The sequence below is a fragment of the Panulirus ornatus genome, chromosome 48 (genome assembly GCF_036320965.1).
Source record: "Panulirus ornatus isolate Po-2019 chromosome 48, ASM3632096v1, whole genome shotgun sequence".
Classification (NCBI taxonomy): domain Eukaryota; kingdom Metazoa; phylum Arthropoda; class Malacostraca; order Decapoda; family Palinuridae; genus Panulirus; species Panulirus ornatus.
In genome coordinates this window covers 28870292-28894143 of record NC_092271.1, presented here as the reverse complement: position 1 = coordinate 28894143, position 23852 = coordinate 28870292, and the positions used below count along the sequence as shown (strand labels likewise).

The following is a 23852-nucleotide window of genomic DNA, read 5'->3' as shown; positions in this document are numbered from 1 at the left end:
TGAGTCAGTTGTTATTTGCTGATGATACAGTACTGGTGGCTGATTTGGGTGAGAAACTGCAGAAGCTGGTGACTGAGTTTGGTAAAGTGTGTGAAAGAAGAAAGCTGAGAGTAAATGTGAATAAGAGCAAGGTTATTAGGTACAGTAGGGTTGAGGGACAGGACAAGTTAATTGGGAGGTAAGTTTGAATGCAGAAAAAATGGAGGAAGTGAAGTGTTTTAGATGTCTGGGAGTGGATTTGGCAGTGGATGGAACCATGGAAGTGGAAGTGAGTCACAGGGTGGGGGAGGGGGCAAAAGTTCGGGGAGCGTTGAAAAATGTGTGGAAGGTAAGAACATTATCTCAGAAAGCACAAATGGGCATGTTTGAAGGAATAGTGGTTCCAACAACGTTATATGGTTGCGAGTCGAGGGCTATAGATAGGGTTGTGCAGAGGAGGGTGGATGTGTTGGAAATGAGATGTTTGAGGACAATATGTGGTGTGAGGTGGTTTGATCAAGTAAGTAATGAACGGGTAAGAGAGATGTGTGGTAATACAACGAGTGTGGTTGAGAGAGCAGGCCCTCTCATCCCAAACAGACTCCATATTCATCCCTCTCCACCACTCTTGCATTTACCTTCCTCACCAACCCATCCATAAACAAAGCAAACAGCCATGGTGATATTACACAACCCTGCCACAGACTGACCTTCACTGGGAACTATTCACTCTCCTCTCTGCCTACTCGTACACATCCAATACACCCTTGATAAAAACTCCCTACTGCTTCTAACAGTTTACCTCCAACACCATATATTCTTAAGACCTTCCACAAAGCATCTCTATCAACCTTTGCATATGTCTTCTCCAGATCCATAAATGCCATGTACAAGTTCATCTGTTTTTCTAAGTATTTCTCACATGCATTCTTCAAAGCAAACATCTGATCCATACAACCTCTACAACTTCTGAAACCACACTACTCCTCCCCAGTCTGGTCCTTTGTACATGCCCACCCACACAACTTATCAGGTATACTCAACAAACTTATACCTCTGTAGTCTGAACTCTCACCTTTATCCCCTTTGCTTTTATACAATGGCACTATACATGCATTCATCCAATCCTCAGGCACTTCACCATGATTCATTCATACACTGAATATCCTTACCAACCATTCAACAATGCAGTCACCCCCCCTTCTTGATAAATTAAACTGCCATCCACTCCCATTGCCTTGCCATATTTCATCTTCCGCAAGGCTTTCACTGCCTCATCTCTAACCTAACCAAACCACTCTCTATGACTCATATTTTGAATACCACCCAGACTAAAACACCCTACAACTATCACACTATCATCAAACACATTTAACAGTCCTTCAGAATACTCACTCCATCTCCTCCTTACTTCATCACTACCTGTTATCACTTCCCTTTTTGCCCCCCTCAATGATGTTCCCATTTGTTGTCTTGGCTTTTACACATTATTTACCTCCTTCCAAAATATCCCTACAGTCTTATGATACTCTCTCACACCAAGAAATTATGCAAAAAATTAGTTAAAAAGATGGAAAGAAGTACTTTTACAGTAAATGAGTGGCTGAGGAATGCAATAAAATGACTAAAGATGTGGTTAATGAAAACAGCATAAATAAATTTATGAAATGGTATGATAGTAATAGAAGGTTCAAGACATGGGGCCCCATGAGTATAAAACTCCCTCCCATACAATACAAACAGGTAATTACAAACAGCAAATAACACGCACACGCACACACACACACACACGTGAAATATTAGAAATGTGATATTTAAAACAAACCCCAACACTGAGAACATTGGTTGCAGCAACAAGCATTTGTTTGTTTATTGTATGACAGGTATCTTGATGCTGATGAGTCTGTGTCCCTCCTGGGAAAACCTGCACAAACTGTTGACCATAGAGCTGAGACAGCCAGTGCACCCATGCTCTCAAAGTGGACAAAATTTGAGCATGACTGTAAAAAAAAGAGGTTTTCTGTCAATGAGAAATCCATTATATGCCAAAGAAAACTATTTACTGTATAAACAAGAAAGCATTAACCTATTGAATAACAATAAACTTAAAGAAACCATCATCAGTAAATAAAAATCAATAACAAAAATAATCTATGTACTAGCATTCATAAAGTGCTTCAAACCTATTGATTTTGCAATATACAGTAAGCCCTCGAATAAACAGACTAACAGGGGGGGGAAGGGTTGTCCATTAATGCCCAAAGTCTATCAAACTGAAAGTAACTTATGGCCATTTTTTAATACAATACACAGCACTGTATCATATAAAATTATCATATTATAATAAAGAATAGGTAACATTCACTCACCTTTTTGAGAGTGTAGTTGAAGAGTATTTTGCCATGATCATAGTGGTAGTAGTACAGTAGTCTTTATTCAGTCTACCTCACGCTACCAAAAACAAGTGCGATATGAAATGCGCATGGTGTGGCATTAATTTTTCTTTTAATTATCATTAATCAATGTACTGTGTCATTATTTGCCTGGTTCGCTAAATCTGAAATCCATTATGTTGGGGTCCATTAAATCGAGGGTTTACTGTATAGCCAAATAAGCAGGGTAACTAGTAATGATATAATATTAGTGAAAAAGAAAGATGTTTGGGAAACAACATATAGCCTGAAAGAGTAATAACTAGTTGGGGCTGGAAAAACCTGTCAATGATTCACTTTTCTGCAGTGAATCTTAATACTAAAAAACTACAACTAATTTAACTCACATAATGACACTTTTTGTTTCATCCATATTTGCCAGTTCCCACATCACCAAGGTAGTGTCAAAAGTGATAACTGAGCCTTAGCAGGATAAATCCTCACTTGGCCCCCTTCTCTGTTCCTTTTATTGGAAAAGTAAAACAGGAGGGGAGGATCTCCACACAACTTGCTCCCACCCCTTTTAGTTGCCTAGTATGACATACAAGGAATACACAGAAAGTATTCTTTCTCCCCTTTCTCCAGGAATAACCTATCTAAGATTTTTTTCATACATATTCACCACACCTAAATAAGATAAAACTCTTTTTGTACACATAATATGAATAATCTATGTTTGTAATGTGCAAAACTCGGTACCTTTTACAACCCCTTCTGTCTTTTAAGAAACAGATGAAATAAAGTTAAATAAACAATTTCACTCCCTGCTTGTCAAAAAGGTAGGTAGTAGATCGTAGGCAGCCAACATCCAGGGATGTATATTACCAGTACTACCCACCTGGGTATCAGGAGGGTTAGGAACAGCTGCACGGTGAGCCAGCAATCTAGTGGTTATCAATTTGCACTCCTATGACCCACTTAGCTGTCTTTTCTTTCTGCCTCACCTACATATAAACTACTGGCATTCTTTTTCAAACTTAAGATCTCTTCTTGACAACAATTAACTCACACATCTCATACTTTGTAACTCTACATTTTCCTTCAAAGAGCAGTATGCACTAGCCTGGTCTTTTGGCAAAATATTAAGAGCAATACATTGAAGCAGAAGGTGGGAGCATTTAGGCTGGAGCATCAAGTAGAAACATTATGTAGTAGTAGTAGTAGGGAGGAACATTAGCCAGAAGCATTAGGTAGAAGAAATCAGGAGGAACATTAGGTATGAGCCTCCGCAAACACTGTGCTAAAGTTGCCCTCTGCCAGGAGCTTGTTAAGGATGAGGAACTAAAGTCTAAGAAGTGGCATTAGAGTTCGTTAGTTATGGGAATCTATCACCGTTCCAGGTGGGAAAAGGCATCAGAGATATAGGATAGATAGATAGATAGAAAGATATATGGAGAGAATGAGTGAGGAAAAGTTGACAAATAAGATATATGTGTGAAAAAGTGGAGGGGACAAGGAAAACCAGAAGACCAAACTGGAGATGGAAGGATGGAGTGAAAGCAATTCTAAGCGATTGGGGCCTGAACATGCAGGAGGATGAAAGGCATGCAAGAAGAGAGTGAATTGGAACAATGTGCTATACTGGGATCAACATTACATCAATTGACTGAACCAAGGTATGTGAAACATCAGGGGTAAACCATGGAAAGGTCTATGAGGCCTGGACATGGATAAAGAGCTGTAGTTTTGGTGTATCACACATGACAGCTAGAGAATGAGTATGAGAAGATGTGGCCTTTCTTTGTCTGTTTCCTAGCGTTACTTTGCGGATGCAGGGGGTGGTGATGCTGTTTCCTGTGGGGCAGGATGGTGTCAGGAATGGATGAAAGCAAGAAAGTATAAATATGTACAAATGTATATACTTATATGTATGCATATGCACACTTAGTAGTGACATCACAAAATCCAGTGAATTTTGCTCAGTGGGTACACCTGGCATCTTGCCCGACTAGATGGATTTCTCCTTGTATTTCATCAAGAAGGACAATTAGTTGAAGTAACACTAAACACATATTAGTTATTGTTTGAGTGAAGAATATAGCCATAATCACCAAGCAAAATAGTTTGCATTTTAAAGACTGTGTGAAACGAAGCATTATGACACGAAATTATCACTCACAGAGGGGTAAATAGTGCTGGGTAATACTGCCAATTTTGAATATTAGTGATGATTATGCATTATGAATAAACTTTCAACGAATGACATATTTCCTGGAAATCAGACTCTGGGGTTGTGGAAAACAAGGAAAACTTATTATGGCATGTCTCTGACATGTGGGAAAACTTAAGAGGCAAATATACGTGAAAATCTTGTGGCATTGTTGTCAAACCGACTAAGTAAAATCATAAATGTCAGAACAGGCTAAACTATTATCCCCAATGGTTGACATGAGTGTAGCAATAATAATAATAATAATAATAATAATATCCCTGGGGATAGGGGATAGGGGATTAAGAATACTTCCCACATATTCCCTGCGTGTCGTAGAAGGCGACTAAAAGGGGAGGGAGCGGGGGGCTGGAAATCCTCCCCTCTCGCTTTTTTTTTAATTTTCCAAAAGAAGGAACAGAGGGGGCCAGGTGAGGATATTCTGAAAAAGGCCCAGTCCTCTGTTCTTAACGCTACCTCGCTAACGCGGGAAATGGCGAATAGTTTGAAAATAATAAAAAAAAAAAAAATAATATTAATAATAATAATAATAAGCTGGTGACTGAGTTTGGTAAAGTGTGTGAAAGAAGAAAGTTAAGAGTAGATGTGAATAAGAGCAAGGTTATTAGGTACAGTAGGGTTGAGGGACAAGCGGATGGAACCATGGAAGCGGAAGTGAATCATAGGGTGGGGGAAGGGGCGAAAATCCTGGGAGCCTTGACGAATGTGTGGAAGTCGAGAACATTATCTTGGAAAGCAAAAATGGCTATGTTTGAAGGAATAGTGGTTCCAACAATGTTGTATGGTTGCGAGGCATGGGCTATGGATAGAGTTGTGCGCAGGAGGGTGGATGTGCTGGAAATGAGACGTTTGAGGACAATATGTGGTGTGAGGTGGTTTGATCGAGTAAGTAATGTAAGGGTAAGAGAGATGTGTAGAAATAAAAAGAGCTTAGTTGAGAGAGCAGAAGAGGATGTTTTGAAATGGTTTGGGCACATGGAGAGAATGAGTGAGGAAAGATTGACCAAGAGGATATATGTGTCGGAGGTGGAGGGAATGAGGAGAAGTGGGAGACCAAATTGGAGGTGGAAAGATGGAGTGAAAAAGATTTTCAGTGATCGGGGCCTGAACATGCAGGAGGGTGAAAGGCTGGCAAGGAATAGAGTGAATTGGATCGATGTGGTATACCAGGGTCGACGTGCTGTCAATGGATTGAATCAGGGCATGTGAAGCGTCTGGGGTAAACCATGGAAAGTTCTGTGGGGCCTGGATGTGGAAAGGGAGCTGTGGTTTGGGGCATTATTGCATGACAGCTAGAGACTGAGTGTGAACGAATGGGGCCTTTGTTGTCTTTTCCTAGCGCCACCTCGCACACATGAGGGGGGAGGGGGATGTTATTCCATGTGTGGCGAGGTGGCGATGGGAATGAATAAAGGCAGACAGTGTGAATTGTGTGCGTGTATATATGTATGGAGAAAAACTGGAGGAAGTGAAGTGTTTTAGATATCTGGGAGTGGATTTGGCAGTGGATGGAACCATGGAAGTGGAAGTGAGTCTTAGGGGGCAAAAATTCTGGGAGTTTTGAAAAATGTGTGAAGGCGAAAACATTATCTCGGAAAGCAAAAATGGGTATGTTTGAAAGAATAGTGGTTCCAACAATGTTATATTGTTGCGCGGTGTGGGCTATAGATAAGGCTGTGCGGAGGAGGGTGGATGTGTTGGGAATGAGATGTTTGAGGACAATATGTGGTGTGAGGTGGTTTGATCAAGTAAGTAATGAAAGGGTAATAGAGATGTGTGGTAATAAAAAGAGTGTGGTTGAAAGAGCAGAAGAGGGTGTTTTGAAATGGTTTGGTCACATGGAGAGAATGAGTGAGGAAAGATTGACAAAGAGGATATTATATGTGTCAGAGGTGGAGGGAATGAGAAGTGGGAGACCAAATTGGAGGTGGAAGGATGGAGTGAAAAAGATCTTGAGCGATCGGGGCCTAAACATGCAGGATGGTGAAAGGTATGCAAGGAATAGAGTGAACTGGAACAATGTGGTATACCGGGGTCGACGTGTTGTCAATTGATTGAACCAGGATATGTGAAGTATCTGGAGTAAACCATGGAAAGTTTTGTGGGGCCTAGATGTGGAGAGGGAGCTGTGGTTTTGGTGCATTATACATGACAGCTAGAGACTAAGTGTGAACGAATGTGGCCTTTGTTGTCTTTTTCTAGCTCTACCTTGCGCATGTCCTGGGGGAGGGGGTTGTCGTTTCATGTGTGGCAGGGTGGCAATGGGAATGAATAAAGGCAGCATATATGAATTATGTACATGTGTATATATATATGTATCTGTCTGTGTATGTATATATATGTATACGTTGAAATGTATAGGTATGTATATATGCGTGTGTGGACGTGTATGTATATACATGTGCATGTGGGTGGGTTGAGCCATTCTTTCGTCTGTTTCCTTGTGCTACCTTGCTAACGCAGGAGACAGTGACAAAGCAAAATAATAATACAAATATATATCATCATTATTTCTTTTTTATCATACTTAGTCGCTGTCTCCTGCGTTAGCGAAGCAGCACAAGGAAACAGATGAAAGAATGGCCCAACCCACCCACATACACATGTATATACATAAATGCCCACACATGCATATATACATACCTATACATTTCAATGTACACATACATATACATACACAGACAAAAACATATATACACATGTACATATTCATACTTGCTGCCTTCATCCATTCCTGTTGCCACCCACCACATATGAAACAACCCCCTCCTCCACCACCATCCCCCACCCCCATCTGTACACGAGGTAGTGCTAGGAAAAGACAAAAGAAGGCCACCGAAACCACAGCTCCCTTTCCACATCCAGGCCACACAAAACTTTCCATGGTTTACCCCAAATGCTTCATATGCCCTGGTTCAATCCAATGACAGCACATCAACCCTGGTATACCACACCATTCCAAGTCACTCTATTCCTTGCACGCCTTTCACCCTCCTGTATGTTCAGGCCCCGATTGCTCAAAATCTTTTTCACTCCATCCTTCCATCTCCAATATATATTTCTTATACTTTACAGTAAATAATAGAATGAATAAAAAGAGCCTATACTGCATGGTATATCACACAAAATCAAATAAAGACATTCCAATATAAACCTGAACTTTACAATGAAAAACATAAAAAACTGGCATATTGCAATGACTTTAAGTAATTTCACAAAGCAACACTATTCATAAAGGTCAAATACTAACATTAATTCATCTACTTACACTTCAACAAAGTCTGAATGCAAAACATCAACTGCAGTTTCTATTTCAAACAATTTTAGGCCTGTGCTGTAGTTTGCCATCTGAACCAGTCTGCAAAAGATGTATGAAAATCAGTTTTGAATACAGGAAAAGTTTTGTGCTATGTAGTATGGGTTGAGAAGACTCAAAAAAAAGAAAAAATATATCCTTTTTTTGGCATGATGTTAAAGCATCTTCCCTTCTTTCTTACAAAACTCTAAGACAGTTCAGTATGAATTTTTTTTTTCCAAGGGGTGCTGATTAAATCACTGTTTCGTCAATTTTTCTGAATTCCTTACACTTCTTAATATGCATAAACAACTACATATCTATGGCTTCTTCCTCAGCCATATAAGAGTAACTCAGATTCTTTCAACTTTTCATGACAACTCAAGTGTGTCCCATTCCCTCATTTTTACTTGTAGGGTATTTCTGAATTCTTTCTAATCTATTAATTTCAGCTTGTTTTGTGAGTGATCACATAACCAGCAGTATTCTATCTGGCAATATATCGAAGGTGTTGCCAGACTCCACCTATTCAAAGTTAAACCCAGATTAAAGAGTCACCTTTCACTGGCTGAGAGGACTGTGAAAAAGTATCTGACACTAAACTGCAAGGGAGGCTGATTAAGAAGCATTATCACCAGACATTAAAGATTACCTTAGCGGAAGAAAATAAAGGATGCATGTAAAAGGAATCCTCTTCAAATGGGTGTATGTTTACCAGTGGAGTACCAGAGAGTTCTGTTCTGGTACCACCACTCTTCTTCATGTATGTGGATGAGTTGCAAGAAGTTAAGAACTCCTCCTTGAATATGCTTGCAGATGAAGCAAAGGTTATGATCCATCTAAATCTTTGATGCCTCTTCCCTCTGGGAACTCCCATCATGGAGGTGGCCAAAGCAAGTCTCCACTTATCCCTGTTCTTATATGCCTCCCTCACATACACCATTCTATGCATTCTTTCCCTCATTTCTCTCCCTCCATTACGCTTCCACTCTATTTCCTATGTCACAGGTGGTCTTCCTCTCATACCAACACCTATAGTCGTATGATCATACACTCTCCTTGTCTGGCATTCTTTCCACATGCCCTAAATTCCTCAAAGTATTATGTTTCACCCACTCTACTACTCTGCCATTCAATCCCCTTTGCATTTCCTGCCATACCAAATATCTCATACACCCCCTCATTACTTTCTTCTTTCCATGTTGTCATACCACATCCTCCTCTCACACAATTCATTTTCACAGCCTGGATTCTTGAACTCTCTGACTTATACCATGTCCATGTTTCAACTGCATAAGTCATGGCAGGAAGGACTATGCTGTCCCTTAATCCTTTCTTCATTTCAATATTTATACCTCTACCCTTCATTATTCTATGAAAGGACCCAATGTCTTTTACTATGTACTGCTTTCTCCCTACTTTCTCCTTCCATATCACCAAACTTACTAAAGACAGTTCCCAAATACTTAAATTCTATCATGATTATGAGTCTTTCTCTTCCCATATTTTCAACACAGTTTAATCTAATTTCTCTCATTCTATAGGGCTTTGCAAAATCTATTCTTTCAAACACCATTACTTTAAATTTACTTACATATACCTTCAATCACCTATACTTACACACATCATAAAACACCCTCACAACCTTCTGCAACTCCTCTTCACTCTCGGCAAACAATGCAGGATCATCAGCAAACAGGCTTGTCACAAGCCACCCTTCCTCACCACAACACTCCATCTCTATACCCGCTTTCTGTTTTGCTTTCATTTCTCTTATGTTAAAAAAACCCACAGTGGCATCACACAACCCTGCCTCACACCCACATGTAAACCAAAACTTTTGCTCAACTCACTATCCACTCTTACACATGCAACTGCTTTCATGCCACTGAACAGTCCCCTGACCCCATATATCCTTAACACATCCCATAAAGCATTTCACTTGACTCTCTCAAACATCTTCTGCATATAGCTTCTTACCTTTCCCTAAATACTTTCTGAAAGTAATTCTTACCACTAAATATCTGATCCACATAACCACTTCCTTTCGCTCCTCACTTATTCTGCATTCAGTCACTTCCTTCACTTTATCAATCAACATTCTAACATACACTTTTCCTTGTATACTTAACTAATTCCCCTATACATGCTACATACATCCTTACTACCTTTTCCTTTTGCGTAGAGGAACAATAACAGCTTTTATCCAATCCTCAGGCACAACCTTCTAATTCCATGCTAAAGCACATATCAAATGCACCCCTTTATCACACTTTCTCCTCCATACTTCAAGATATCAGCTAATATCCCATCCACTTGAGGAGCCTTTTCTACCTTCAACCTTATTACTACCCTTTCTACCTCCCTTCTTGCTATAGGCCCCTGCACTTGTATCCTTTTCCTTCCATTCTCCATACCCATGCATATGACTGCTGCCTCACATTCTACCACATTCATCAACTTTTCAAAATACAGGACAGCATCACTTAAAGGGAGACCTTGACAGGCTTCACAGTTCAACCTGAGTAAATGTACTGTAATGAGGATGGCGCACAATGAAAAATGGCCTTAAAATGAATATTATCCAGCACAAAATAAACTCTCTCTCTCTCATACTATTCGCTATTTCCCGCGTCAGCGAGGGAGCGTTAAGAACAGAGGACTGGGCCTCTGAGGAAACATCCTCATCAAGCCCCCTTCTCTGTTCCTTCCTTTGGGAAAAAAAAAAAAAAAAAAAAAAAAAAAAAAAAAAAAAAAGAGAGAGGGGAGGATGTCCAGCCCCCCCGCTCCCTTCCCTTTTAGTCGCCTTCTACGACACGCAGGGAATACGTGGGAAGTATTCTTTCTCCCCTATCCCCAGGGAACACAAAATAAACTATATATATATATATATATATATATATATATATATATATATATATTTCTTTTTTTCAAACTATTCGCCATTTCCCGCGTTAGCAAGGTAGCGTTAAGAACAGAGGACTGGGCCTTTGAGTGAATATCCTCACCTGGCCCCCTTCTCTGTTCCTTCTTTTGGGGAAAAAAAAAAAAAAAAAAAAAAAAAAAAAACGAGAGGGGAGGATTTCCAGCCCCCCGCTCCCTTCCCTTTTAGTCGCCTTCTACGACACGCAGGGAATACGTGGGAAGTATTCTTTCTCCCCTATCCCCAGGGATATGTATATCCAAAAAAAAAAAAAAAAAAAAAAAAAAAAAAAAAAAAATTTCATACTATTCGCCATTTCCCGCGATAGTGAGGTAGCGTTAAGAACAGTGGACTGGGCCTTTGAGGGAATATCCTCACCTGGCCCTCTTCCCTGTTCCTTCTTTTGGAAAATTAAAAAAAAAACGAAAGGGGAGGATTTCCAGCCCACCGCTCTCTTCCCTTTTAGTCGCCTTCTACGACACGCAGGGAATATGTGGGAAGTATTCTTTCTCCCCTATCCCCAGGGAATATATATATATATATATGAAATGGTTTGGTCACATGGATAGAATGAGTGAGGAAAGATTGACAAAGAAAATATATGTGTCAGAGGTGGAGGGAATGAGGAGAAGTGGGAGACCAAATTGGAGGTGGAAAGATGGAATGAAAAAGATTTTGAGCGATCGGGACCTGAACATGCAGGAAGGTGAAAGGCGTGCAAGGAACAGAGTGAATTGGAACGATGTGGTATACCAGGGTGGACGTGCTGTCAGTGGATTGAACCAGGGCGTGTGAATCGTCTGGGGTAAACCATGGAAAGTTTTGTGGGGCCTGGATGTGGAAAGGGAGCTGTGGTTTCGGGCATTATTGCGTGACAGCTGGAGACTGAGTGTGAACGAATTGGGTCTTTGTTGTCTTTTCCTAGTGCTACCTCGCACACATGAGGGGGAGGGGGATGGTATTCCACGTGTGGCGAGGTGGTGATGGGAATGAATAGGGGCAGGCAGTGTGAATTGTGTGCATGGGTATATATGTATGTGTCTGTGTGTGTATATATATGTAAACATTGAGATGTATAGGTATGTATATTTGCGTGTGTGGGCGTGTGTGTGTGTACATTGTGTATGGGGGTGGGTTGTGCCATTTCTTTCGTCTGTTTCCTTGCACTACCTCGCAAACGCGGGAGACAGCGACAAAGCAAAATAAATAAATAAATAAAAAATAAATAAATATATATATATATATATATATATATATATATATATATATTTTTTTTTTTTTCAAACTATTCGCCATTTCCCGCATTAGCGAGGTAGCGTTAAGAACAGAGAACTGGGCCACTGAGGGAATATCCTCACCTGGCCCCCTTCTCTGTTCCTTCTTTTGGAAAATTAAAAAAAATTGAGAGGGGAGGATTTCCAGCCCCCCGCTCCCTCCCCTTTTAGTCGCCTTCTACGACACGCAGGGAATACGTGGGAAGTATTCTTTCTCCCCTATCCCCAGGGATAATATATATATATATATATATATATATTTTTTTTTTTTTTTTTTTTTTTTTTTTATACTTTGTCGCTGTCTCCCGCGTTTGCGAGGTAGCGCAAGGAAACAGACGAAAGAAATGGCCCCCCCCCCATACACATGCACATACACACGTCCACACACGCAAATATACATACCTACACAGCTTTCCATGGTTTACCCCAGACGCTCCACATGCCTTGCTTCAATCCACTGACAGCACGTCAACCCCTGTATACCACATGACTCCAATTCACTCTATTTCTTGCCCTCCTTTCACCCTCCTGCATGTTCAGGCCCCGATCACACAAAATCTTTTTCACTCCATCTTTCCACCTCCAATTTGGTCTCCCTCTTCTCCTCGTTCCCTCCACCTCCGACACATATATCCTCTTGGTCAATCTCTCCTCACTCATTCTCTCCATGTGCCCAAACCATTTCAAAACACCCTCTTCTGCTCTCTCAACCACGCTCTTTTTACTTCCACACATCTCTCTTACCCTTACGTTACTTACTCGATCAAACCACCTCACACCACACATTGTCCTCAAACATCTCATTTCCAGCACATCCATCCTCCTGCGCACATCTCTATCCATAGCCCACGCCTCGCAACCATACAACATTGTTGGAACCACTATTCCCTCAAACATACCCATTTTTGCTTTCCGAGATAATGTTCTCGACTTCCACACATTTTTCAAGGCTCCCAAAATTTTCGCCCCCTCCCCCACCCTATGATCCACTTCCGCTTCCATGGTTCCATCCGCTGACAGATCCACTCCCAGATATCTAAAACACTTCACTTCCTCCAGTTTTTCTCCATTCAAACTCACCTCCCAATTGACTTGACCCTCACCCCTACTGTACCTAATAACCTTGCTCTTATTCACATTTACTCTCAACTTTCTTCTTCCACACACTTTACCAAACTCAGTCACCAGCTTCTGCAGTTTCTCACATGAATCAGCCACCAGCGCTGTATCATCAGCGAACAACAACTGACTCACTTCCCAAGCTCTCTCATCCCCAACAGACTTCATACTTGCCCCTCTTTCCAAAACTCTTGCATTTACCTCCCTTACAACCCCATCCATAAACAAATTAAACAACCATGGAGACATCACACACCCCTGCCGCAAACCTACATTCACTGAGAACCAATCACTTTCCTCTCTTCCTACACGTACACATGCCTTACATCCTCGATAAAAACTTTTCACTGCTTCTAACAACTTGCCTCCCACACCATATATTCTTAATACCTTCCACATAGCATCTCTATCAACTCTATCATATGCCTTCTCCAGATCCATAAATGCTACATACAAATCCATTTGCTTTTCTAAGTATTTCTCACATACATTCTTCAAAGCAAACACCTGATCCACACATCCTCTACCACTTCTGAAACTGCACTGCTCTTCCCCAATATATATATATATATATATATATATATGTAAATGGAAATGGTGAAGAGCTTGTAGATTTATGTGCTGAAAAAAGGACTGGTGATTGGGAATACCTGGTTCAAAAAGCGAGATATACATAAGTATACGTATGTAAGTAGGAGAGATGGCCAGAGAGCATTATTGGATTACGTGTTAATTGACAGGCGCGCGAAAGAGAGACTTTTGGATGTTAATGTGCTGAGAGGTGCAACTGGAGGGATGTCTGATCATTATCTTGTGGAGGTTAAGGTGAAGATTTGTATGGGTTTTCAGAAAAGAAGAGTGAATGTTGGGGTAAAGAGGGTGGTGAGAGTAAGTGAGCTTGGGAAGGAGACTTGTGTGGGGAAGAACCAGGAGAGACTGAGTACAGAATGGAAAAAGGTGAGAACAATGGAAGTAAGGGGAGTGGGGGAGGAATGGGATGTATTTAGGGAATCAGTGATGGATTGTGCAAAAGATGCTTGTGGCATGAGAAGGGTGGGAGGTGGGTTGATTAGAAAGGGTAGTGAGTGGTGGGATGAAGAAGTAAGATTGTTAGTGAAAGAGAGGAGAGAGGCATTTGGACGATTTTTGCAGGGAAAGAATGCAATTGAGTGGGAGATGTATAAAAGAAAGAGACAGGAGGTCAAGAGAAAGGTGCAAGAGGTGAAAAAGAGGGCAAATGAGAGTTGGGGTGAGAGAGTATCATTAAATTTTAGGGAGAACAAAAAGATGTTCTGGAAGGAGGTGAATAAAGTGCGTAAGACAAGGGAGCAAATGGGAACTTCAGTGAAGGGCGCAAATGGGGAGGTGATAACAAGTAGTGGTGATGTGAGAAGGAGATGGAGTGAGTATTTTGAAGGTTTGTTGAATGTGATTGATGATAGAGTGGCAGATATAGGGTGTTTTGGTCGAGGTGGTGTGCAAAGTGAGAGGGTAAGGGAAAATGATTTGGTAAACAGAGAAGAGGTAGTAAAAGCTTTGCGGAAGATGAAAGCCGGCAAGGCAGCAGGTTTGGATGGTATTGCAGTGGAATCTATTAAAAAAGGGGGTGACTGTATTATTGACTCGTTGGCAAGGTTATTTAATGTATGTATGACTCATGGTAAGGTGCCTGACGATTGGTGGAATGTGTGCATAGTGCCATTGTACAAAGGCAAAGGGGATAAGAGTGAGTGCTCAAATTACAGAGGTATAAGTTTGTTGAGTATTCCTGGTAAATTATATGGGAGGGTATTGATTGAGAGGGTGAAGGCACGTTCAGAGCATCAGATTGGGGAAGAGCAGTGTGGTTTCAGAAGTGGTAGAGGATGTGTGGATCAGGTGTTTGCTTTGAAGAATGTATGTGAGAAATACTTAGAAAAGCAAATGGATTTGTATGTAGCATTTATGGATCTGGAGAAGGCATATGATAGAGATGATAGAGATGCTCTGTGGAAGGTATTAAGAATATATGGTGTGGGAGGCAAGTTGTTAGAAGCAGTGAAAAGTTTTTATCGAGGATGTAAGGCATGTGTACGTGTAGGAAGAGAGGAAAGTGATTGGTTCTCAGTGAATGTAGGTTTGCGGCAGGGGTGTGTGATGTCTCCATGGTTGTTTAATTTGTTTATGGATGGGGTTGTTAGGGAGGTAAATGTAAGAGTTTTGGAAAGAGGGGCAAGTATGAAGTCTGTTGGGGATGAGAGAGCTTGGGAAGTGAGTCAGTTGTTGTTCGCTGATGATACAGCGCTGGAGGCTGATTCGTGTGAGAAACTGCAGAAGCTGGTGACTGAGTTTGGTAAAGTGTGTGGAAGAAGAAAGTTAAGAGTAAATGTGAATAAGAGCAAGGTTATTAGGTACAGTAGGGTTGAGGGTCAAGTCAATTGGGAGGTGAGTTTGAATGGAGAAAAACTGGAGGAAGTGAAGCGTTTTAGATATCTGGGAGTGGATCTGGCAGCGGATGGAACCATGGAAGCGGAAGTGGATCATAGGGTGGGGGAGGGGGCGAAAATTCTGGGGGCCTTGAAGAATGTGTGGAAGTCGAGAACATTATCTCGGAAAGCAAAAATGGGTATGTTTGAAGGAATAGTGGTTCCAACAATGTTGTATGGTTGCGAGGCGTGGGCTATGGATAGAGTTGTGCGCAGGAGGATGGATGTGCTGGAAATGAGATGTTTGAGGACAATGTGTGGTGTGAGGTGGTTTGATCGAGTAAGTAATGTAAGGGTAAGAGAGATGTGTGGAAATAAAAAGAGCGTGGTTGAGAGAGCAGAAGAGGGTGTTTTGAAATGGTTTGGGCACATGGAGAGAATGAGTGAGGAAAGATTGACCAAGAGGATATATGTGTCGGAGGTGGAGGGAACGAGGAGAAGTGGGAGACCAAATTGGAGGTGGAAAGATGGAGTGAAAAAGATTTTGTGTGATCGGGGCCTGAACATGCAGGAGGGTGAAAGGAGGGCAAGGAATAGAGTGAATTGGATCAATGTGGTATACCGGGGTTGACGTGCTGTCAGTGGATTGAATCAGGGCATGTGAAGCGTCTGGGGTAAACCATGGAAAGTTCTGTGGGGCCTGGATGTGGAAAGGGAGCTGTGGTTTGGGGCATTATTGCATGACAGCTAGAGACTGAGTGTGAACGAATGGGGCCTTTGTTGTCTTTTCCTAGTGCTACCTCGCACACATGAGGGGGGAAGGGGATGGTATTCCATGTGTGGCGAGGTGGCGATGGGAGTGAATGGGGGCATACAGTGTGAATTGTCTGTGTGTGTATATATATGTGTACATTGAGATGTATAGGTATGTATATTTGCGTGCTGGACGTGTATGTATATACATTGTGTATGGGGGTGGGTTGGGCCATTTCTTTCGTCTGTTTCCTTGCGCTATCTCGCAAACGCAGGAGACAGCGACAATGCAAAATAAATAAATAAAATAATATATATATATATATATATATATATATATATATATATATATGTGTGTGTGTGTATCCCTGGGGATAGGGGAGAAAGAATACTTCCCACGTACTCCCTGCATGTCGTAGAAGGCGACTAAAAGGGGAGGGAGCGGGTGGCTGGAAATCCTCCCCTCTTTTTTTTTTTAATTCTTCAAAAGAAGGAACACAGAAGGGGGCCAGGTGAGGATTTTCCCTCAAAGGCCCAGTCCTTTGTTCTTAACGCTACCTTGCTGACGTGGGAAATGGCGAATAGTATGAAAGAAAAAGAGATATATATTTTTATACTATTCGCCATTTTCCGCATTAGCGAGGTAGTGTTAAGAACAGAGGACTGGGCCTTTGAGGGAATATCCTCACCTGGCCCCCTTCTCTATGTATATATGTATATGTATGTATAAGTGCATATGTGGGCATTTATGTATATATACGTGTATATGAGTGGATGGGCCATTCTTCGTCTGTTTCCTGGTGCTACCTCACTGATGCGGGGAAACAGCGATTATGTATAAATAATAATGATGTTTTTTCATTTCTTGATCGCAATTTCTTACGTCAGCCTTCTGCAACACACAGGAGACATGTGGGCAGCATTTCTTTCTCCCCATCACCCCGGATATATACATATATAATTAATCATATAAAGATAATGGGAAGCGTGGTAGGTGGGCAGATTAGAAAGGGTAGTGAGTGGTGGGATGTAGAAGTAAGATTATTAGTGAAAGATAAGAGAGAGGCATTTGGATGATTTTTTCAGGGGAAAAATGCAAATGAGTGGGCGATGTATAAAAGAAAGAGACAGGAGGTCAAGAGAAAGGTGCAAGAGGTGAAAAAGAGGGCAAATGAGAGTTGGGGCGAGAGAGTATCATTAAATTTTAGAGAGAATAAAAAGATGTTTTGGAAGGAGGTAAATAAAGTGCATAAGACAAGGGAACAAATGGGAACTTCAGTGAAGGGGGCTAATGAGGAGGTGATAACAAGTAGTGGTGATGTGAGAAGGAGATGGAGTGAGTATTTTGAAGGTTTGTTGAATGTGTTTGATGATAGAGTGGCAGATATAGGGTGTTTTGGTCAAGGTGGTGAGCAAAGTGAGAGGGTTAGGGAGGATGATTTGGTAAACAGAGAAGAGGTAGTAGAAGCTTTGCGGAAGATGAAAGCCAGCAAGGCAGCGGGTTTGGATGGTATTGCAGTGGAATTTATTAAAAAAGGGGGTGACTGCATTGTTGACTGGTTGGTAAGGTTATCTAATGTATGTATGATTCATGGTGAGGTGCCTGAGGACTGGCAAAATGCACGCATAGTGCCATTGTACAAAGGCAAAGGGGACAAAGGTGAGTGCTCAAATTACAGAGGTATAAGTTTGTTGAGTATTCCTGGGAAATTACATGGGAGGGTATTGATTGAGAGGGTGAAGGCATGTACAGAGCATCAGATTGGGGAAGAGCAGTGTGGTCTCAGAAGTGGGAGAGGATGTGTGGATCAGGTGTTTGCTTTGAAGAATGTATGTGAGAAATACTTAGAAAAGCAAATGGATCTGTATGTCTCATTTATGGATCTGGAGAAGGCATATGACAGAGTTGATAGAGATGCTCTGTGGAAGGTATTAAGAATATATGGTGTGGGAGGCGGCAAGTTGTTAGAAGCAGTGAAAAGTTTTTATCGAGGATGTAAGGCATGTGTACGTGTAGGAAGAGAGGAAAGTGATTGGTTCTCAGTGAATGTAGGTTTGTGGCAGGGGTGTGTGATGTCTCCATGGTTGTTCAATTTGTTTATGGATGGGGTTGTTAGGGAGGTGAATGCAAGAGTTTTGGAAAGAGGGGCAAGTATGAAGTCTGTTGTGGATGATAGAGCTTGGGAAGTGAGTCAGTTTGTTGTTCGCTGATGATACAGCGCTGGTGGCTGATTCATGTGAGAAACTGCAGAAGCTGGTGACTGAGTTTGGTAAAGTGTGTGGAAGAAGAAAGTTAAGAGTAAATGTGAATAAGAGCAAGGTTATTAGGTACAGTAGGGTTGAGGGTCAAGTCAATTGGGAGGTGAGTTTGAATGGAGAAAAACTGGAGGAAGTGAAGTGTTTTAGATATCTGGGAGTGGATCTGGCAGCGGATGGAACCATGGAAGCGGAAGTGGATCATAGGGTGGGGGAGGGGGTGAAAATTCTGGGGGCCTTGAAGAATGTGTGGAAGTCGAGAACATTATCTCGGAAAGCAAAAATGGGTATGTTTGAAGGAATAGTGGTTCCAACAATGTTGTATGGTTGCGAGGCGTGGGCTATGGATAGAGTTGTGCGCAGGAGGATGGATGTGCTGGAAATGAGATGTTTGAGGACAATGTGTGGTGTGAGGTGGTTTGATCGAGTAAGTAACGTAAGGGTAAGAGAGATGTGTGGAAATAAAAAGAGCGTGGTTGAGAGAGCAGAAGAGGGTGTTTTGAAATGGTTCGGGCACATGGAGAGAATGAGTGAGGAAAGATTGACCAAGAGGATATATGTGTCGGAGGTGGAGGGAACGAGGAGAAGAGGGAGACCAAATTGGAGGTGGAAAGATGGAGTGAAAAAGATTTTGTGTGATCGGGGCCTGAACATGCAGGAGGGTGAAAGGAGGGCAAGGAATAGAGTGAATTGGAGCGATGTGGTATACCGGGGTTGACATGCTGTCAGTGGATTGAATCAAGGCATGTGAAGCGTCTGGGGTAAACCATGGAAAGCGGTGTAGGTATGTATATTTGCGTGTGTGGACGTATGTATATACATGTATATGGGGGGGGGTTGGGCCATTTCTTTCGTCTGTTTCCTTGCGCTACCTCGCAAACGCGGGAGACAGCGACAAAGTATAATAAAAAAAAAAAATATATATAAAGGTAATGTTAAAGAATTTTTAAAAATCCAAGAACAACACACATATTTGCAGTACATGATACAAATGCATGATAGGTTTTGTATCTACAAAACTAGTGTGTATGGGTTTTTCAACGTCTTGGATAACCAAAGAGGTAAAGTTAATCCATCTGCCATCTACATCACCCAATCTTACTTTTCAATAACTTGAACTGCTGTAGTTGATCTTTTAGGCAGTTCCTCTCCCAGAAACAGAGTTGAGAACCTGCCAACAGCCTGCAGCAGTGATGATAAATCTCTTAAGAGGCAGTGTAGGCGTGGACACTCGTGCTCTGCTGAGATGTTAAGCCGACGACGACCATTTTGCTCTATCATGTTGGACTGGAGGGTAAGGTATATCTTTGTAGCTTCATTCCAAGGCTCGTACTGCATTAGGGAAAACACAAATGGGCAGCAATTAATGGTACCATTCACACAGGTAAATTGCATTCATTTGTACAAGTACTACTTCATTAATTTTTCTTTTTCATGTAAGCTCACCATTTCCCACAACAGCAAAGTACTACCAGCAGCAGACAAAGAAATGGCCTAATTCACTCGGTAAAATTAATGCTTATTAAAAAGTGGCAGAATCTTTTTTATCACAGAGGGTTGGATATATAATGGAACTGTTACTTCTAAAAGTATAATAAGGGAATTTCATACAATGCAGCCTGAAAAAGTAGTCCAGATACCTAAATAAAAGCAACAATGGGATGAAAGAGACAGAAATAATTTGAAGGAGTAAATGTAAGGTTTATGGTTATAGTAGGATTGTGAGAGAATTTGTATAAAAGATAACAGAACCTGCACAATGAGGAACAATGGAGAAGGGTGTACAGACCAAATCTTTTACACTTGGGCTGGAGGGAAAGAATGTTTTAGGACATGGAATGTTCCAATGCATGAGTAAATTTAAAGACAACATATTATAGTAAAACAAACAGGTTCCAGGAAGATTAATAAATGTATGGAATATGTAGAAGACTGCTTAATGCTATTAAAGCATTCTGTTGATAAACAAATGCATATGTAAATATAAATGAAGTTATGTCTTATTAGTATGCAATACACTTAGTCCTCCCCAGCTAACTATTGTCATGAAATACAAATAAGTTGCCCACTGTTATTGGTACAGAAAACATTGAGAGAATTACAATCTTGGATAGATCAGTAATGCTTACATAATTCAATTAAAAATCTATCTAGCTCTGGTAAGTGATATACAAGGACCTTCATTACTGTATATGTAATAAAATATGAAGATAATGAAATACAAGATCAAGACAAAATCAACTGAACAAATAAAGAATGATAGCCAACCATATACTGATATTTTCAATAATGAAAAGGCCTCTATTCACAAGAACCTGAAGAGATGGTACTGATGGAACCACACAACAAGACAATCACCAAACCAAATGCCACCACATCAGAAAGTGCCCCTTGATCCCATCTGCCTTTACTACAAAGCCTTTATGTCCACTTGGCATAAGTTGGATGAACATGTGATCAAAGGCATAATAAAAAGAAACCTAAGGGCTACCAACAACGATGAGAAAATCGATTTCCTTATCTATCACCACAGCAAGAAAACATCCCTTCTCTTGCCTAAAACAACCCGGCACCAAGACCAGCGACTTTCCAGAGGAGTCATGTCATGTACGAATTCCAATGCCTACACAAGGACTGCACACCCTGTTCTTTGTATATAGATATGACCACCACTGAATTATCTCAACTTCGGTTGTGTCATTTACAGAATGGGAGTGAAAGGAATGTCTATAGAAGACACTTCACCTGACCCTAGATGCATTAAGATACTCAAGGCCCTCTATATTAAAGAGAGAACTCTGGGTATGAGGCTGCAGACTGACAATCTTCCCTGTACTAATGAGTGCTCAATGCCAGAACTGTCTCAGTGAGAGTGAGACAAGAACTGGCAATGCCATGCAGCAGCAAGACCAGCTGACCTAACACAGCCAGCTTTCACTGGTTACACAAGGGTGTAGCAACATAATGTATTCATCCCTCAATGGTCAATATTTCTTTTTCCTTTGATAATCATTTCTCTATTATTTATTTATCTATATATCACACTTAACCACCATATGGATATGAGGTAGTGCAAGGAAACAGGCGAGCAAATGGCCCAGCCCATCAACATACACATGTATATACATAAATGCCCACATATGCACATATAAATACATATACATACACAGACATATACATATATACACATGTACATATCCATACCTGCTTGCCTTCATCCATTCCTGTCGACAACCCGCCACATACGAAATAGCATCCCCCAGCGAGGCTGTGCCAGGAACAGACAAATATTTCACTCTCAGTCTCTAGCTGTCATGTGTAATGCACTGAAACCACAGCTCCCTTTCCACATCCAGGCCCCACAAAACTTTCCATGGTTTATCCCAGACATTTCACAAGCCCTGGTTCAATCCACTGAAATCACGTCAACCCCGGTATACCACATCGTTCCAATCATTCTATTCCTTGCACGCCTTTCACCCTCATGTGTGTTCAGGCCCTGACTGCTCAAAATCTTTTTCACTCCATCCTTACACCTCCAATTTGGTCTCTTGCTTCTCCTTCTTCCCTCCATCTCTGACACACATACCCGCTTTCTCAATCTTTTCTCATTCATTCTCATGTGTCCAAACCATTTCAACACACCCTCTTCTGCTCACTCAGCCACACTCTTTTTATCACCACACATCTCTCTTACCCTTTCATTACTTACTTGATCAAACCACCTCATGCCACATATTGTCCTCAAACATTTAATTTCCAACACATCCACCCTCCTCCACACAACTCTATCTACAGCCCACACCTCGCAACCATATAAAACTGTTGGAACTGCTATTGCTTCAAACATACCCATTCTTCCTCTTCGAGATAACATTCTTGCCTTCGACACATTCATCAACACTCCCAAAACCTTCAGCCCCTCCCCCACCCTGTGACTCACTTCCACTTCCATGGTTCCATCCACTGCTAAATCCACTCCCAGATATCTAAAACACTTCACTTCCTCCAGTTTTTCTCCATTTAAACTTACCTCCTAATTAATTTGTCCCTCAACCCTACTAAACCAAATAACCTTGTTCTTATTGACATTTATTCTCAACTTTCTTCTTTCACACACTTTACCAAATTCAGTCACCAGCTTCAGCAGTTTCTCACCTGAATCAGCCACCAGAGCTGTATCATCAGCAAACAACTGACTCACTTCATAAGACTTCTCATCCACAACAGCCTGCATACTTGCCCCTCTCTCCAAAACTCTAGCATTCACCTCCCAAACCACTCCATCCATTAACAAATCAAACAACCATGGAGACATCACGCACTCCTGCCACAAACCAACATTCACTGAGAACCAATCACTTTCCACTCTTCCTACTCACATACATGCCTTACATCCCTGGTAAAAACTTTTCACTGCTTCTAGCAACTTACCTCCCACACCATATACCCTTAAAACCTTCCACAAGGCATCTCTATCACCCCTACCATATGCCTTCTCAAGATCCATAAATGCTCCATCCATTTTTCTAAGTATTTCTCACATACATTTTTCAAAGCTAACACCTGATCCACACATCCTCTACTACTTCTGAAAGCACACTGCTCTTCCCCAATCTGATGCTCTGTACATGCCTTTACCCTCTCAGTCACTACCCTCCCATATAATTTTCCAGGAATACTCAACAAACTTATACCTCTATAATTTGAACACTCACCTTTATCTCCTTTGCCTTTGTACAATGGCACTATGCATGCATTCCACCAATCCTCAGGAACTTCAACATGATCCACACATACAATGAGTATCCTCACCAACAAATCAACAACAAAAATCACTCCCTTTTTTAATAAATTCCACTGCAATACCATCCAAACCCACCGCCTTGCCAGCTTCCATCTTCTGCAAAGCTTTCACTACCTCTTCTCTGTTTACCAAACCATTTACTCTAACCCTCTCACTTTTTTTTTCATACATATTTGCCATTTCCCATGTCAGCGAGGTAGTGCTAAGAACAGAGGACTGAGCCTTAGAGGAAATATCCTCACTTGGCCCCCTACTTTGTTCCTTCATTTGATCGAGTTAGTAATGAAAGGGTACGAGAGATGTGTGACAATAAAAAGAGTGCAGTTGAAAGAGCAGAAGAGGGTGTGTTGAAATGGTTTGGACACATAGAGAGAATGAGTGAGGAAAGATTGACAAAGAGGATACATCTGTCAGAGGTGGAGGGAACTAAGAGAAGCAG

The 23852-nt window shown here is 41.3% G+C and overlaps 1 protein-coding gene across 1 annotated transcript in view; it reads right to left on the bottom strand.

The window, feature by feature from the left end:
• Positions 1-23852, bottom strand: part of ebo (ellipsoid body open) — a 170091-nt gene that overhangs the window by 52918 nt on the left and 93321 nt on the right. The window contains exons 12-14 of the mRNA XM_071690378.1: positions 19709-19938; positions 7850-7939; positions 1805-1979 (exon numbers count right to left, since the gene is read on the bottom strand). Coding sequence (XP_071546479.1) covers positions 1805-1979; positions 7850-7939; positions 19709-19938 — 495 coding nt within the window. The remainder of the gene's footprint in view (positions 1-1804; positions 1980-7849; positions 7940-19708; positions 19939-23852) is intronic.